The sequence below is a fragment of the Panthera uncia genome, chromosome E1 (genome assembly GCF_023721935.1).
Source record: "Panthera uncia isolate 11264 chromosome E1, Puncia_PCG_1.0, whole genome shotgun sequence".
Taxonomy (NCBI): Eukaryota; Metazoa; Chordata; class Mammalia; order Carnivora; family Felidae; genus Panthera; species Panthera uncia.
In genome coordinates this window covers 48,867,474-48,885,417 of record NC_064814.1, presented here as the reverse complement: position 1 = coordinate 48,885,417, position 17,944 = coordinate 48,867,474, and the positions used below count along the sequence as shown (strand labels likewise).

Genomic DNA, 17,944 nt, shown 5'->3' with positions numbered 1-17,944 from the left:
CCATCTAAGAGTCTCTTTATTTTGAAGGAGTTTTCATTTGATAGAGAATTCAAGGTTGATAGTTCTTTTCTCTCACCACTTTAAAAGTGCTGTTTCGCTGCCTCTGGCCTCCATGGTTTCTGGGAGAAATCTGCAGTCTTGGAATCATTATTATCTTATATTTAGCATCTTTTTTATAGTTGCTTTCGAGATATTTTCCCTGTCTCTAATGTTCAGCAGTTTGGTTATCCCATCTGAGGTTCACTGAGCTTTTTGATTTTCAAAGGAGGATGTTTTCAGCCATTGATTGTTCTTTCACTTTTTTTTTTTTTTTTTTTTGGCCCCATACTTCTTTCTCTTTCTTCTGAGATTTTAATGACCCAAATGTTGTATGTTTGTCATTGTCCTGCAGATCCTTGAGGCTCTATGTGCTTTTGTCTAATTTTTTGTTTTCCTGTTTTTCAGCTTGGAAATTTTCTATTCGTATATCTTTGAATTCACTGATTCTTTCCTCTGTCATTTCCATCATGCTTTGAGTCTTTCCAGTGAATTTTAACCTTAGGTTATTTTTTTTTTCTGGTTCTCATCCTTCCATTTGTTCCTCCTCCTCTTCCTTCTTGTGCTTTTTTTTTTTTTTTTTTAATCTTTTTCTCTGCAGAGGCTGTCTTTCTGTTTGTTTCAAGAGTATTTGACCTTACTTCTTGGAACATGGTTATTAAAAAAAAAAACAAAACAAAACTTTGTTCTATAATTCCAGCATCTGTGTATCTGTATCATCTTGCTTGTCTTTTCAATTGTGAGATAATGGGATTTTCTGGGGTTTTGTATGGCAGTTAATTTTGGATTGTATTTAGGACAGTTTGACTTGCATGATTCTGGGTCATGTTTAGATCCTGTGAAGAATGTTGAATTTTTGTTTTAGCAAGCAATTCACCTGGTTAGGTTCAGCCACGTTCCAACTAGCATTCTGTAGGCTGTGGTTCTAGAGTCCATTCAGTTTTGGATTGTATTTGTATCTATGCCTGCTAGGGTCCAGTCTGAGACCTGTCCAGTGGAAAGGTGATAGTTTAGTTCTCACACCCATTGGTATGCTGTTACAGTCAAGTCCATGCATGCCCAGTTCATGTGTGAGTGAGCCCAGGAGTACACACACAACTTGATATGCTTTTCACAGGCCTTCTTCTTTTCTGCTGTTTCCCTAGCAGTTTCTGGTGCCTAGGGGACCCTACCTTCCTGGTAGGGCTAGAAAGTTGGCTAGAAAGTTGGGGCTTCACTTTCTACCACTATGTCAGCTTCTGTGGCCAAGCAGCCAGAGGACAGTGGATAAAAGAAATAGGGATTCTCCTCTTCTTACTGGGACTACGGTTTCTCTGTCAAAGGACAGAGTTTGGAGAGCTTTTGGAGCCTGCCTGAGTGCTGCTGCCATTGCCTGGGGATGGAGACTGGAGTGAAAGAAAGCCCAGGAGATTTCCCTCACTCTCTGCTATCCATATGAAACCCCTCCCTGCTCCTTAGACCAGAAATAGAGGGCTTCTCTGGAGCTTTTTCTTTGTGCATCCTTGTGCAGTTTCAGCTTTTGAGTCCAGGCCAGGAGATACTGGAGAAACAAAGTGGGACACTTGGCTCTGCTCTGGTGGCACTTTGAGTCCTGGTTTCCTTTCTGTCTGCCTGCTACCATTTCCAGGTCTTCAGATACATTTGTCTGGTGTTTTTAGCTGCATTCTGTGGGGTGGGTGAGGTGTGCTTATTTCATCTTGACCCAGTCCTTAGGATTTCAGAACAAATCAAAGAATGAGTATCCTATATAGATTTTCTGTTTTCCCCTTAAAACGCAAATATATTAAGAAGATGATGGTCTAACGCCTGCCTCTAAGGTTTCTGTTGTAATCATTTTCATTGTATTAAAACTTCTTGAGCTTCACAAGGTGACCGTAAAGGAATTTGTAATGGCCTATTGCTTTTATAACTAAAGATTGATGATACTAAGAATTCAGAATTGACGTGTAATTTCTTCCGAGTAACTTCTTTAGAATATACTGGTGTTTTGTACTTGCATTTAAGTAGACACTGAGGGTGCCAGGGTGGCTCAGTTGGTTAAGCGTCTGATTCTTGATCTCTGCTCAGGTTATGATCTCACAGTTTGTGGGTTCGAACCTCAAGTCTGGCTCTGTGCTGACAGTGAAGCCTGCTTGGGATTGTCTCTCTACGCCCACCCTCCCACCCCTCCTGTGCTTGAGCGCTTGCTGTCTCTCTCCCTCTTTATCTCTCAAAATAAATAGCCATTTTTTTAAAAATTGAAAACTTCTTAGTGAAATACTAAAGTGAGTAATGGAGTTTTGAACATCATTCAAATAATTGAAGGAAAGTTCTTTACTTCCAGTAATCTGTCCTCATGGGTTCCTAAAAGGTATGTTTTTTAAAAAGCAGATGTTTTAAGCATTTCTATGTTCCTTTGTTCTTTTATTAAAAGAGTACTTTAGAAATTGAACCAAAGCATTTATCTTTGCTTAGCCAAGCATTTATTGAGTTAAAACTGTTTCATTTATTAATTTATTAAAATGTTTAAAATATGTTAATGTCCTTTTTTTCTTAAAACTGAATTTTTCTGATCCAAAAGAAGGGTGTAACTTCATTCTGTTTCTGAAATGAAATATAGTTAATATTTTATTTAAAGGTATCAAAACTTCTTTCAGTTAGTTTTAATCCCCTCAAAAATGTGCATTAACGTCTGTACAACATCTTACAGTATTTGTCTGGGATTGGCAGCTGTTTTTAGTTGGTGGAAAAGCAAAAACTGAGAAACAACACAGGTTCTGATTTTTAGGTTTTTGATAGGCATTTGCTTCAAAACTAGTGTCTTTGTTCTGATTAATAATTTGCTCATAGTGGCTATACAATAAACATCTGTTGAGAGAGTGGAATTAGCTTGGATTATGTTAGATCTGGTTAAAGGCAAAACAGTTCCCCTGAATCTTCACAATTGATACCTTTCTTCAAGGCCGTGGGTGTAGAGAGGATTAATTAATTAATGTAGAGAAAAAACAAGCACAACTTCCCTTCCCCAAAATGTACCTTTTTATAGCTCTCTACATTAGAGACAGTACTGATCATGAGTCATACCTGAACTTTTGTCCTAACTCTGGGACTTTCTCTTTTTTCCATGAATTCTTTTTTCTTTCTCTGTTGTAAACGAGATCCATGAACTCTACCCTCTTAACAAATTCTTAAGTGTACAGTACAATATTTTTAACCATACATACAATGGCGTATAGCAGATCTCCAGAACGTATGCACCTTGGGTAACTGAAACTTTATACCTGTTAATCGCAACTCTCTATTTCTCCCCTTCCAGCTTCTAATAGCTACAGTTCTATTTTCCGCTTCTCTGAGTTTGACTATATTAGATACCACATATAAGTGGGATGTTGCAGTATTTGTCCTTCTGTGACTGACTTACTTTATTTAGCATTATGCCTTTAAGGTTCATTTATGTTGTTACATAAGTTAGGTTTTCCTTTTTTTTTTTTTTTTTTATGGCTGAACAGTCTTCCATTGAATGTATATACCACATTTTGTTTATACATTTATCCATCCATGAACCTTTGGTTGTTTTTATGTCTTGGCAATTGTGAATAATCCTGCAATGACATGGGAGTACAAATATCTCTTCAAGATCCTGATTTCAATTTTTTTAGAAAAATACCCAGAAGTGGCATTGCTGGATCATGAAAGAGTTCAGTTTTTAATTTTTTGAGGATGCTCCATACTGTTTTCCATAGTAACTACACCATTTTACATTCCCACCAACAGTATATGTGGACTCCAGTTCTCCCAGTTCCTCCACATCTCACCAACATTTGTTAACGTGTTGTGTTTTCTTTTTGTTATTATTATGGTCATCCTCACATGTATGAGATGGTATCTCATTGTGGTTCTGTTCTCTTGATCTGTATGTCTGTGTCTATGTCAGTACCATACTGTTTTCATTATTGTAGCTTCATAATATATTTTGAAATCAGGACGTGTGATGCCTTTAGCTTTGTTCTTTTGACTCAAGGTTGTTTTTGGCTATTCAGGTCCTTTGTAGTTCTTTATGAATTTTAGGATTGTTTTTTCTATTTCTGAAAAAATACCTTTGAGATGTTGATAGGAATTGAGTTGAGTCTGTTGATCATTTTTGGGTAGTGACATCTTAACAATATTAAGGCTTCCGTTGCATGAAATCAAGATGATTTTCCATTTATTTGTGTCCTCTTGAATTTCTTTCAGCAGTGTGTTACAGTTATAAGTGTATGGATCTTTCACTTCCTTGGTTAAATTTATTCCTAAGTATTTTATTCTTCGTGATGCTATTGTAAGTGGGATTATTTGCTTAATTTCCTTTTTGGATAGGATAGTTTGTTGTTAGTATACAGAAATGCAACTAATTTTTTTTTAATTTTTTAAAAGTGGTTTTTACTTATTTTAGAGAGAATGAGAGACAGAGCACAAGCAGAGGAGGGTCAGGAGAGAGGGAGACACAGAATCTGAAGCAGGTTTCAGGTTCTGAGCTGTCTGCACAGAGCCTGACACAGGGCTAGAACCTGTGAACCATGAGATCATGACTTGAGCCGAAGTTGGACATTTCACCAACTGAGCCACCCAAGCACCCTGAAATGCAACTAATTTTTGCATGTTGATTTTTGTATCCTATAACTCTGAATTAAATCTGTCAGGTTTTTTTTCTAATTTTTGTGTCTTTTTTTTTTTAAGTTTATTTATTTTGAGAGAGAGAGAGAACGAGAGCACAAGCAGAAGAGGGGCAGAGAGAGAGGGAGATAGGGGATCCCAAGTAGGCTCTGCACTGTCAGCACACAGCCCAATGTGGGACTTGAACTCATGAATTGTGAGATCATGACCTGAGCCGAAATCAAGAGTCAGATGCTTAACCGACTGAGCCACCCAGGCGCCTCAGGGTTTTCTACATGTAACATTAAGTCATCTGCAAATAGAGGTATTTAACTTCATTCTTTCCAATTTGGAGGCCCTTTGTTTTCCCCCTATCCCAATAACCTTGGTTAGATTTCTAATACTATGTTGAATAGAGGTGTGAAAAGTGGGCATCCTTGCCTTGTTGCTGATATTAGAGGAGAAGCTTTCAGTTTTCCACAACTGAGTATGATATTAGCTGTGAATTTTTCATGTGTGGCCTTTATTATATTGAGATCATTTCCTTTTTTTTTTTTGTTCCTAGTGTGTTGAAACTTTTAAATCTTGAAAGTGTTGAATTTTGTTAAATGCTTCTTCTGCATCTATTGAGTAGGTCATATGATGTTTATCCTTCAGTTTATTGAAGTGGTGTATCACTAGAATTGATTTCTATATGTTGAACTGTCCTTGTACTCCAGGGATGAATTCCACTTGGTCATAGTGTGTGATGCTTTAATGTACTGTTGAATTCTGTTTGCTAGTATTTTGTTGAGGGTTTTTGCATTTGTGTTCATCAGGGATATTGTTCTGTAGTTTTCTTATGGTGTCTTTGGTTTTGGTATTAGGGTAATGCTGGCCTCATAAAATGAGTTTGGAAATGTTCTTTCTTTTTTAATTTTTTTGGAAAGAGTTTGAAAAGGATTAGTGTTAGTTCTTTAAATGTTTGGTAGAATTCACCAGTGAAGCCATCTTCTCCTGGGATTTTCTTTGTTGGAAGAGTTTTGGTTACTGATTTAGTCTCCTCACAAATTATAGATGTGTTCAATTTCTGTTTCTTGATGATTCAGTGTTAGTAGGTTGTATATTTCTAGAAGTTTACCTGTGTCTTCTAGATTGTTGGCATATATCTAGTTTGTTGGTATATAATTGTTCATAATAGTGTCTTAAAACTTTTATCTCTGTGGCATGAGTTGTTATATCTCCTTTTTTATTTTATTTATTTGAGTTGTCTTTTTATTTTGGTCTGCTAAAAGTTGGTCAATTTGGTTGATCTTTTTAAAAAACCAACTCTTTGGGGCACCTGGGTGGCTCAGTCGGTTAAGCGTCCCAGCTTCCGGCTTGGGTCGTGATCTCACAGTTTGCAAGTTCGAGCCCCACGTCGGGCTCTGTGCCGGCATCTGGAGCCTGGAGCCTGCTTTAGATTCTGTGTCTCCCTCTTTCTCTGCCACTCCCGTGCTCATGCTCTGTCTCTGTCTCTCAATAATAAATACATGTTTAAAAAAATTATTTTAATAAAAATATTTAAAAAACAACTCTTTTCTTGATTTTTCTATTGTTTATCTATTCTGTATTTTACTTATTTTTGCTCTAATTGTTATTCCTTCCTTCTAACTTTGGGCTTAATTTGTTATTTCTAGTTTCTTCTGTAAAGTTCTGTAAAGATGTTCTTTGACATCTTTCTACTTTCTGAATGTAAGCATTTATAGTTATAAATGTCCCTCTGGATACTGGTTTTACTGCATCCCATTTTAGTATGTTGTGTTTTCATTTGTCTCAGGATTTTTTTTTTTTTTTTTTTTTTTTTTTTTTTTTTTTAAGTAGGCTATATGCCCAGTGTGAGGCTTGAACTCACCATCCCAACTTCAGAAGTTGCATGCTCTACTGACTGAGTCAGCCAGGTACCCCTGTCTCCAGATATTTTTTAAATTTCCTGATGTATTTTTCAACTCATTCATTGTTCAAGAGTATATATTGTTTAATTTCCACATATTTCTGAATTTTCCAGTTTTCTTTTTGCTTTTGATTTCTGGGTTTATTCCATTGCTGTTGGAAAAGATACTTGTTATGATTTCTGTCTTAAATCTAAAACCTGTTTTTGACTTAACATGTAATCTGTCCTAGAGAATGATCTGAATGTGTTAAGAAGAGTGTGTATTCCCTTCTGCTGCTGTAAGGTGGAATGTTCTGTGTATGTCTGTTAGGTCCTTTTGGTCTGTGGTGGTGTTTGAGTCCTCTGTTTCCTTCCGGTTTTCTGTCTGGATATTCTGTATCTATTTTTGAAAATGTGGTATTGACATCTTCTATTATTGTATTAGTGTTTATTTCTTCCTTCACTTTTGTCAGTGGTTGATTTAATATTTAGATGCTCTGATGTTAGGTACATCAGAATAAATACAGAGATGTGTTTATAATTGTTATATCTTCTAGGTGGATTGACCCTTTTATCATTGTCTCTTATGACAGTTTTTGGCATAAAGTCTATTTTTGTCTGGTATAAGGTTAGTCCCCTTCCTCCTGCTGTCTTCTGGTTACTATTTGCATGGAGTATCTTTTCCGTCCCTTCACTTTGAGCCTATGTGTGTCCTTAAATCTAAAGTGAGTCTCTTGGGGTGCCTGGGTGGCTTAGTCAGTAAAGCGTCTGAATTTGGCCCAGGTCATGATCTCACGAACCGTGAGCTCGAGCACCCCTTCAGGTTCTGTACTCACAGCTCAGAGCCAAGAGTCGGCTTTGGTTCTGTCTCCCTCTTTTTGCCCCTCCCCTGCTCATGCTCTGTCTCTCTGTCTCTCTGTCTGTCTCTCTCTCAAAACTAAAATTTAAAGTGTCTCTTGTAGGCAGCATGTAGTGGGATCTTTATTATTTAAAAAAAAAAAATTCAGTCTTTGTCTTTGGTGAATTTAATCCATGTACATTTAAAGTAATTATTGATAGGGTAGGGTTTACTGTTGCCATTTTGTCTTGTTTTTGTGAGTGGCTTTTAGGTTTTTTCCCTCTTTTCATTTCTTGCTGTCTTCCTTTGTGTTTCCTTGTTTTTATGTAGTGACACACTTAAGATTTCTTTCTCATTCTTTTGCATATCTTCTGTAGATATTTTTATTGTGGTCACCATAGGACTTACATAAAAGATCTTATAGCAATTTATTTTAAGCTGATAACAACTTCAATCACATACAAAAACTGTTTTTGCTTCTCCCTGGCCCCACCCTCACCCCAGCACTTTCTTAACTCAAATAAGTCATTTAAAATTTTTGTACATAAGGCTTTTTTTTTCCTGTAAAAATAGGAATAATAATCTATTGTTAAAAAAAAATGTATTCTGTTAACCCAGGGGTTCTCAAAGTATGGTTTGCACACCCATAGAGTCCCCGAGAATTTTTCAACAGGTTGCATGTAGCCCAAACTGTTTCCACAGTAATTCTGAGATGCTATTTGTCCTTTTCACTGTGTTGACCTTTGTAGTGATGGTGCAAAGGCAATTGTGGGAAAACCTGCTGGCCTTGGGCCAGATTGTACAAATCGTCATTTTGTGCTGCTACATACTCCCAGTAAAACTAAGTGCCGCTTTTGCTGAAAGGTGTCTTTGAGGAAGTAGATAATTAACTTTATTAAATCTAAACTCTTGGGTGCATGTATTTTTTAAGATGTAAATGTTTTTATTTTATTTTTAAGTTTTTATTTAAAGTCCAGTTCGTTAACTTACAGTGTAGTATTAGTTTCAGGTGTGCACTTCTGTACATAACCTAGAGCCCATCACAACATGGGTGTATGGCTTTGTTTTTGTGAGCTCAATTAGCTGCTTATTTAATGGAATACCATTTTACTCTAAAGAATGACTATGGTTACAGACTTGGGTATTTGTCAGATGTTTTCTTGGAAATGAATGAATGAAGTTTGACATTTCACGGAAAACAGCTGACAGTATTTGCCCGTGGGTAAAGTTTGAGCTTTTCAATGAAAATTAGAATTTTGGAAAACTCGTATTCACCACCCTATGCTTTGACAGCTTTAAAGAGTGTTCTGATAAGATGTTTGTGATATTAATGATGTGATTTCTTTTTTTATACTATATGATGCAGAGCATCAACATTTGGAAGGTCTACATAAGTCAGTGAACCAATATTTTCCAAAATATTCCAAAAAATTTACGTCGGGGCACCTGGGTGGCTCAGTTGGCTAAGCATCCAACTTAATCTTGACTTAGGCTCGTATCATGATCTCACGGTTTGTGAGATTGAGCCCCGCCCACATTGGGCTCTGTGCTGACAGTGTGGAGCCTGCTTGGGATTCTCTGTCTCCCTATCTCTCTGCCCCTGCCCTGCTCTCTCGCTCTGTCTCAAAAATTAATAAATAAGCATTTAAAAAATTTAAAAATATGTATATATGATGTAATAAAATCATGAGTAAAAGGTCTCCTAACATGGGAGATACACCATTGGATTTTAATATAACAGACAAGTTCACTGCTAGGGTTTGCACTTCCACCATTCTAACTTACCGTTAAGAAACTACCACTGTCACATTTGGGTGTAGTATCAAAGAAGAATTTATCCACAGTGATCTCACACAGCTATTAAAATACTCCTTTTCCCATCTCTGCCTGTCTGAGGCAAGAGTTTCTTAATATAGGTAAAAGGAAACCCATTCCTCTATTCACAATACTTGTGACACCAAACATGTGGGCTTTCCACACCAAGCACTTCTCCAGTTCTCTCTGTGGTCAGCAACTGGGGGTCCTACTGTTCAATTCATTCTGGCCATAACTACTCAGAGTTAGCGCAGACCTCACAGGTTAAGGGCGCTGTTCCACAAGATTGCCTCCCACTTCAGATGCCAGTCGCAAGTCCCAAGTACATTTGTCACCTGTACTTCTGGCCAACCAGCTATAAATCTGGGATTTCCACAGCCTCTCCTCAGGTTCTGTAATCTCTTGTGATAGCTCACAGAACTTTGGGAAACATTTTATTTACATTTATTGGTTTATTTTAAAGTACATCAAGGGGTGCCTGGGTGGCTCAGTTGGTTAGGCGTCTGACCTTTGGTTTCAGCTCAGGTCATGATCTCATGGTTTGTGAGTTTGAGCCCCACGTTGGGCTCCAGGCTGACAGCATGGAGCCAGCCTGGGATTCTTTCTCTCCTTCTCTCTCTACCCCTCCCCTGCTTGCTCTCTGTCTCTCTCTCAAAATAAATAAACTTAACAAATAATAATAAAGTACATCATAAAGCATGCAAACCACCAAATGAAGAGGTGTATAGGGCAAGGTCAAGAAGATCCCAAGTACAAAGCCTTTGTCTCTGAGGGGTTGGGGGTGTGCCACCCTCCCAGCACATAGATGCATTCACCAACCTGGAAGCTCTGAACCACTTCATTTAGGGTTTTCATGGTTCTACAACATGGGCATAATTGATTAAATTATTGGCCATTGGTGATTAACTTGATGATCCCCAGCCCCTCTACCCTCCCTGGAGGTTGGGGAGCGGGGCTGAAAATTCTAGTTCTGTGATCACACAGTTTGTTCCTCTGGCAACCTGCCCCATTCTGCAAGTCACCTCATTACCATAAACACTCCTGTGGTTGAAAGGGGCTCATTATGAATAACAAAATATGCTCCTCTCACCCCTGCTGCTTAGGAAATTCTAGGGGTTGCTTTTAGAAGCTCTGTGCCAGAACCAGAATGAACAGTGTGTGTGTACACGCACCAGCACATTAGAATATACTTCAGCCAACACAGAATAGTACGGCAGATTGAATGCCAAGGCAGATCATGAAAATCCAGCACTTTGCTATCAAGACAAAGAGCGTGGCAAAATGTAAAACAAAGCCCTTTTCTCACTAATTTTTTCAGTTTGGAAAACCTTTTTTTTTTTTCACATAAAAAATATTGTTTATGTTAACTTACAACAGATTTAATATTGTTAATTTTAACTGAATCAATAATTTTCTTATTTTTTATTTCTCATATGTTAATACCTGTAGATAAAACTCACATTAACAAAAGCTCTTTAGGTTCTTCAATTTAACTTAAGGTTGCAAAGAAGTCCTGAGACTAAAAAGTTTGAGATCTGTTGTTTTAACCTTCTAGGGTTGTTGAAAGTCGAATGAAGGTATTCATAAACCTGAAATCATTTTGTAAAATATTTTAAGTGCAGGTTTATAAATAATTTTGCAATTCCTGCTTTTAACATTGCTGAGCAAGTCCCTTAAGTTGAGATTTTGGAGAAGAGACATGGAAAGAGGACATGCATAAATAATTGCTGTTAAGGAGCAGTTGGTTAGTTTAGAGGAGGAATAGGAGGCGGAATTCAGGCGTAACTTCTCTGTTCCACAAACCAAATGGTGAAGAAGCAACATTGTTTTCTCCCGTACATATTTTTTTATATATTTATATTTGTAATAAATGTGGATGTATTTGTGTGTGTGCACGCACACGCTTGGGCATACAACAAACAGCCCTGCTGTTCATGATTGTAGCCCATTACTGGTCCAAGTGTGCTTTGAATTTTGAAGTTGTCCCCTTCTTCCCTTGCAGGCATAGAACAAGATGCAGTGAATACTTTTACCAAATACATATCTCCAGATGCTGCTAAACCAATACCGATTACAGAAGCAATGAGAAATGACATCATAGGTAAGCAGTGCTTGAAGCTATGGCAAAAAAAAAAAAAAATAATGCCTGTTTTTGGTTATTACTTAAGAGAATCTTTTATGAAAATGGAAGTCAACATATCCCTTCTTAGTCTGTGTTCAGAGTACTTTAGTATATCAACTGTAGCTCACTTAAAAATTTTCTCTTCATATGTCAGATGTAAATTCTTAGACTTTGGCTCAAATAACAGCAGCAGCAAAAACAATAGTGGCACTCAAAAATGTTGAATTCTTACTGTGTCCCAGACAGCATTATAAGCACTTTCTGTGGATAAACTCTAACCTTCTAAAAACCTGTAATATAAATACAGTTATTATTTTATAAATGAGAAATCTGAAGCACAAAGACGGGATTTAATTATTTGTCCAAGATAACACACCTCAGACATAGCAGACTCAGGATTTGAAAACAGACCGCTACAGGGGCACCTGGGTGGCTCAGTCAGTTAACTGTCTGACTTCAGCGCAGGTCATGATCTCGTGGTCGGTGGGTTTGAGCCCTGTGTCAGGCCCTTGTGCTGACAGCTCAGAGCCTGGAGCCTGCTTCAGATTCTGTGTCTCCCTCTCTCTCTGCCCCTCTCCTGCTCATGCTGTCTCTCTCTCAAAAATAAAAACATTAAAAAAAAGAAAAAGCGAGAAAATAGACCACTACACGTTGACTGGTATGCTATTTGGCAATGTTTTTCATACTGTAAATTCAGACTAGTCTCCTCTTATGACCACACCTTCCTGCCAAAAAAAGACTAGAATAGAAAAATGAAAGTGCTTCACAGTAGTAAGGGCAAACCTCATTTCAGGAAATTGTTTTCATCATATGTTTATGTATGTATGTATATACTATGTCATGTAAACCTATTTCTCTGTAGGTCATAGTAAAAAAAAAAAAAAGAGTTTTTACTCTGTTGTATAAGAAGGACCTTAGAGGCACCTGTAATCACAGATGAAAGTGATTTGTTTATTCATTAAACAAATATTTATTATGTTCCCATCAAGTCCTGGTACTGAGTTTTATATTTTTATTGCAGAAACTTGATATTTTTGATTTATGAAATATAGCATGTTATTCTTCTAGCAGATTCTTCCCAGCATGGGGCTCTTTCAGTCTTTATCACAGATACTTTGCATTCATTCATTATTGGAGACAGCAAAACCTTTTCCTGTCTAAACTGTAGTTCTTAATTTGGCCCACCATACTTTCCAGTGAACAACTGTTGACTATTTTAGGGCTTGTCAGATGTTGGCCCCATTGTTTTCCTTTTGTTTCTCCCACACAGATAGACTCTTATACAGGTCTTGGGGCTGTTGATTGTCCCCATTTGCTTGTATTTTGGGTTTTCACCCAGTTTTGTTGCAAATGTTGTCTTTGGAATTTGGCCTTTCTATGCAGTTCCTCTATTTTTATGTGGGAATTTGTTACAACCATCTTCCACACTTCTCTAGACCAGCATTTCCTCTGCAACAGGACAACTGGGGTGTGCTAACTGATTAGAATTTGGCTGTTTGAGATATTGATTGGCTAGTGATTCCTTTGGGGATTTGTTTGTGCCAGTGAATAACCAAACTATGCAGGGGTAGGGGAGAAAAGGGGGGGGGGGGTTCAAGTAAAATATTTAAAAATGAAATATCACTTCAATTATTTTCTTTCCTTTTATTTATCAAATTAATGATATAATCCCGTGAGGGGAAAAAAATCTTTTGAAGTATAAGTTGGTAACATTTAGTGATCAAGAGATCTGAGAAAGTTAAAATGTTAATTAACTATGTTTTTAGACCATTTTTCTTCTTTGAACCTCATTCTTCTGAATCCTACCCCGTTTTCTTCTCTTTCAGTTAGAATATGCTTTTTTTCTTTTTTTAATGTTTATTTATTTTTGAGAGAGAGAGAGAGAGAGAGAGCACAAGCGACAGAGGGGCAGAGAGAGAGGGAGACACTAAATCCAAAGCAGGCTCCAGGCTCCAAGCTGTCAGCACAGAGCTGGGTGCGGAGTCGAACTCTGAGCCATGAGATCATGACCTGAGCTGAAGTCAGATGCTCAACCGAGGCACCCAGCCGCCCCTGGAATACTCTACACAGCTCTACAAGTACATTACAGTTGGAAGAAGTCTGCACTTAAGCTGTTACTGTGTATCCCACCTGCCTAGTTTGGTTGTAAATGTTATCCATGGGTTTCTGGTTTTGCTGGCTCATTACTCCCGGTTTATATGGGGACTCAGAATAACCCAAAAACTGTGCTTCCACTGCTTCCTTCATCTTCTGCAAATCCTTGAAGTGGTAGAATTTTAAAGATATTTTGAAGGTATAGCTGATAGAATTTACTGATGGTTTGAAGTTGAATAGTGTGAGAGGGGGAAAAAGGCATAAGCATGACTTCATGTTTGTTTGTTTGTTTTTCAAACCTGAATAATGGGGCACCTGGGTGGCCATCAGTTGAATGTAAGACTCTTGATTTCAGTTCATGCCATGATCCCAGGGTCATGGGATCAAGCCTTGCTTCGGGCTCTGTACTGGGCTTGGAACCTGCTTGAGATTCTCTGTCCCTTTCCCTCTGCCTCTCTCCCCCTGCTCGCTGGCTCATATGCTGTCACTCTCTCAAATAAACAAACCTGAATAAGAGAGTGGAGTTATCATTTATAAACTTGAAAAAAAAATTTTTTTTTTTAACGTTTATTTATTATTGAGAGACAGAGCACGAGCAGAGGAGGAGCATAGAGAGAGGGAGACACAGAATCCGAAGCAGGCTCCAGGCTCCGGGCTGTCAGCAAAGAGCCCGACATGGGGCTTGAACTTACGAACTGTGAGATCATGACCTGAGCCAAAGTCGGTCGCTTAACCGACTGAGCCACCCAGGTGCCCCTGGAGTTGCCATTTATAAGATGAGGAAGACTGTGAGGGTAATGGCTTATGGGGAAAATCAGGAGTTTGGGTGTTCGCTAAATGGTGAATGTCAAGTATGCAGCTGGATATCTGCACTAGGAGTTCATGAAAGAGGTGTAGGTTGAAGATACATGTTTAGAAGTCATCAGCATATAGGTGGTTTAGAGCCACGGGTAACATTACCCTCAGCATAAGTATGATGAGTGAAGACAAAGAAGTCTTAAGCACCCAGTTCTGAGGCAGGCCTGATACTTACAAGTCTGGCAGGTGAGGAAGAACTAGCAGAAACTCAGGAGTAACAGCTAGTAAAGTAGGCCCCGCTTTATCAACTCTGTCTCCGGACAGTAGTTCTTTTCTGGAAGCCAAGTGAAAAAACGTTTCTGGGGGTAAGGGAGTGATCGAAGGTGTGTTAAATCCTGCTGAGAGGTTAAGTAAGATGAGTACTAGGAATGGAATGGACTTGCCAACCCTGTGGACAACTGGCCCACTGGTTTTCTTAATTTCAGGGTACCGGTGGAGATGAAAACTTCATCAGAGGAGTCTTAGAATAGGAGGCGGAGTGGAGACAGCAAGTGTGAGCAGCTCTTTGAGGCATCTTGCTCCAGGGATAAACTGGAAGGGGATGTTAAGTCAAGGGCCAGTGGGTTTTGTTTTTGTGGTGATGTGTTATGCGCATATAAGGTATAGCATACAAACAAGTTCATATGTGTAACAGACAGACAGACTGTATGTAGCTGGTGAATATGAGGCAGCAGCAAAGAAGCGATGCCGGAGACCGAGGGGACAGTTGCTGTAAGAAAGAAGTCTTGAGGCAAGAGGAAGGGGTCCGGTGCTCAGATGCAGAGTGTGTGGGTAGAGGTGCAGGTGAGCTGGTAGATGTGGTGGCAGGAGATGGAAATAATTTTCTGACTGCTTCTATTTTCTTAATGAAGTAGGAGGCAGAGTAATCAGCAAAGAGAATTCGAAGATGTATATCATTTTGAAAGAGAGAGAAGAAGATGTGTTGTGTGTTGTCCGGTACAGTATGAGAGAAGATGGCCCAGGAGACTGTAGTATGATCCTTGGGTTTCATTAAGGTCGTGCTAAGGTCATGAACTTAAAGTGAAACCAGCCATCGTGGGCGGGAGGGTTTCAGCCATGTTTGATAGCTGGCTAACCAACCGGCTTACCCACTTGCTGCAGTTGATTTAGGTAATTCCTAATTTTAGCACACTTTGTGTTTCTTCCAAATAACATTTTGCTAAACTTTTTACAGATAAACCTTTTTACAAATCCATAACTCTTTAGGTTGCAGTCTTAGAAATAGAATTGCTGATTGAAAGGGCATGTTTATTTTTAAAGCTTATGCTAGAAACTACCAGAATGCCCTCCGGAAAATTATATACCACTATTTTCCCACAAATGCTAGTGTCTGTTTTCCCATGCCCTTGCTCAAACAAGGCAGTGTAGTGTTACACAATTAAACATATGCATTGTTGTAACAGTTTTGTGCCAATTTGCTAGACAAAAGGTGGGGTGCCTCATTATTCTAATTTGTAGTTATATTTATTTGATTACCAGCGAGCATGCATATCTTTGCATATTGGCCATTTTATAATTTGTTCTTTAAAAAAAAAAAAAAGTTTTGTTTTTTTTTCCTTTGATCTCTGTACCCAACATGGGGTTTGAACTCATAACCCCGAGATCAAGAGTAGCATGCTCTTCTGACTGAGCCAACCAGGCGCCCCTATATTTGTTCTTTTGTAAACTGTCTTTTCATGTCCTTGGCTCATTTTTCTTCCAGGACATTTCTTACTAGTTTGTAGGAGCTCTTGATATATGAATGATAATAATCTGTCACATACAAAGTAAATTGTCATTCATGCTGAGAATTTTTTGCACCAGTTGTTTTCTTTTGTTTCGGAGGTGTTCTCATGTATAAAAATTAATTTTATGTTGTTAAATCTTTTTATTTCTACTTTTGTGTATATGCTTAGAAAGACCATGGGGCGCCTGGGTGGCGCAGTCGGTTAAGCGTCCGACTTCAGCCAGGTCACGATCTCGCGGTCCGTGAGTTCGAGCCCCGCGTCAGGCTCTGGGCTGATGGCTCGGAGCCTGGAGCCTGTTTCCGATTCTGTGTCTCCCTCTCTCTCTGCCCCTCCCCCGTTCATGCTCTGTCTCTCTCTGTCCCAAAAATAAATAAAAAACGTTGAAAAAAAAAAATTAAAAAAAAAAATAAAAATAAAAAAAAAAAGAAAGACCTTCCCTACCTCAAGATTAGCCGTGCACCTGTATTTTTCTTAGCTCTATTTAAAACTTTCTGATTCATATGCCTCTACCTTTATTCCTCTGATTCCCAAAGGTGTATAGTTCAGATTTAGTAGAAATTTATTTACCATTTCTTTTACAGCAAAGATTTGTGGAGAAGATGGACAGGTGGACCCCAACTGTTTTGTTGTGGCACAGTCCATAGTCTTTAGTGCAATGGAGCAAGAGTAAGTTAATTACATACTTTCCCATTTGCATTTTCGGGATTTGGGTTCACTCGACTAAAAACAAATGGTCTCTGAGGACTTAAGTATTTTGAATGTTTACAGGATCGTATAAGCATACTCATGCTCTAAGACTACTTTGGTTAATGGTGTCTTTTAAATATAAATTATGTGAACTCTTAAAAATAATGAAACCCGTGTTCATTTTTAATGTTAATATTTCCTAGGTTAAAAGAATTTGTTTTTAATTCTGAAGTCATTTGGGGGTGATGTGGGTGTAGTGTGACTGTTACAATTGGTTTCTGTTCAAACAATGCACGTGTGCAGGTGGATATCCTAATTTGTTAGTGCATGCTTTAGGCTTAATGGATGCTGTTACTACTAAATACACATAGATTTGTTGAAACGGCCTCCAAAGTTGTTTTGTTTTGTTTTGTTTTAGATTAATTACTGCTGCATGCCCTTAAAAAAAAAAATCTACATATTGATTCATTTAGCATTTCTGAAAAGGGTGCTCTGTGCAAGGCACAGTTAGATACAATGCCTGCTTTGAAGAAAATTAGAGCCTAATGAGAGAAATAGGGCATGATCTTTGGTTACCGTAATAGGAGGTAGCATGTGTCACAGAGGAAAACTACAAAGCCACCAAGAGCGGGGAGAGATTATTTCCAGGTGTAAGAACCAGGAACGACACCAGGGGAAGGGAGGTAGTGTTGACCTAGGCTTTTAAGATACAACAGGCACAGAATGGAAAGAGTGTATTTTTCCCAGTTAAGCTCTTTCCTTGGTCGTTCCCTCAAATTTTCCCTTTTTGTCCATGTGCAGGCACTTTAGTGAGTTTCTGCGAAGTCACCATTTCTGTAAATACCAGATTGAAGTGCTGACCAGTGGAACTGTTTACCTGGCTGACATTCTCTTCTGTGAGTCAGCCCTCTTTTATTTCTCTGAGGTAAAGTCTGCATTTCCTTTCACACTCTGTTAGAGCATTCCAGCCTCTGAACTAGAAATGCTGGGGCCCCCTCTATAGAAAATAACACGGAAGAGCCAAGTCATTTCCAAAAAGATCCATTGGAATGACACAGTACTATTTTAAGTTGTATCTAATGGCAAGGGTACTTTGATGGCGTGTTAGTCAGAGTAGAGAATGTGAAAATTCAGTGTAAGATAACTCTAATTTTGAAAAACTTATTAAACATCTGCTTATAAGAGAATGCATATTTTTGATTATTTGGAGCTGTTTTAAAAAACCACAGTTTTGGTACATGATTCCAATGCACACATATTTGCAG

General features: G+C 38.4%; 1 protein-coding gene across 3 annotated transcripts in view; it reads left to right on the top strand.

The window, feature by feature from the left end:
* The window catches only part of AKAP10 (A-kinase anchoring protein 10), an 83,910-nt gene that overhangs the window by 31,140 nt on the left and 34,826 nt on the right, over positions 1 to 17,944 (top strand). For 2 of the 3 annotated variants that reach the window (XR_007459368.1, XM_049638068.1), the window contains exons 5-7: positions 11,194 to 11,292; positions 16,574 to 16,658; positions 17,481 to 17,604. Coding sequence is in view for 2 of the 3 variants with exons in the window: in XM_049638068.1 (XP_049494025.1) it covers positions 11,194 to 11,292; positions 16,574 to 16,658; positions 17,481 to 17,604 (308 nt within the window). In the remaining variant the exon portion in view is untranslated. The remainder of the gene's footprint in view (positions 1 to 11,193; positions 11,293 to 16,573; positions 16,659 to 17,480; positions 17,605 to 17,944) is intronic. The other variant, XM_049638069.1, reaches the window with a different exon arrangement.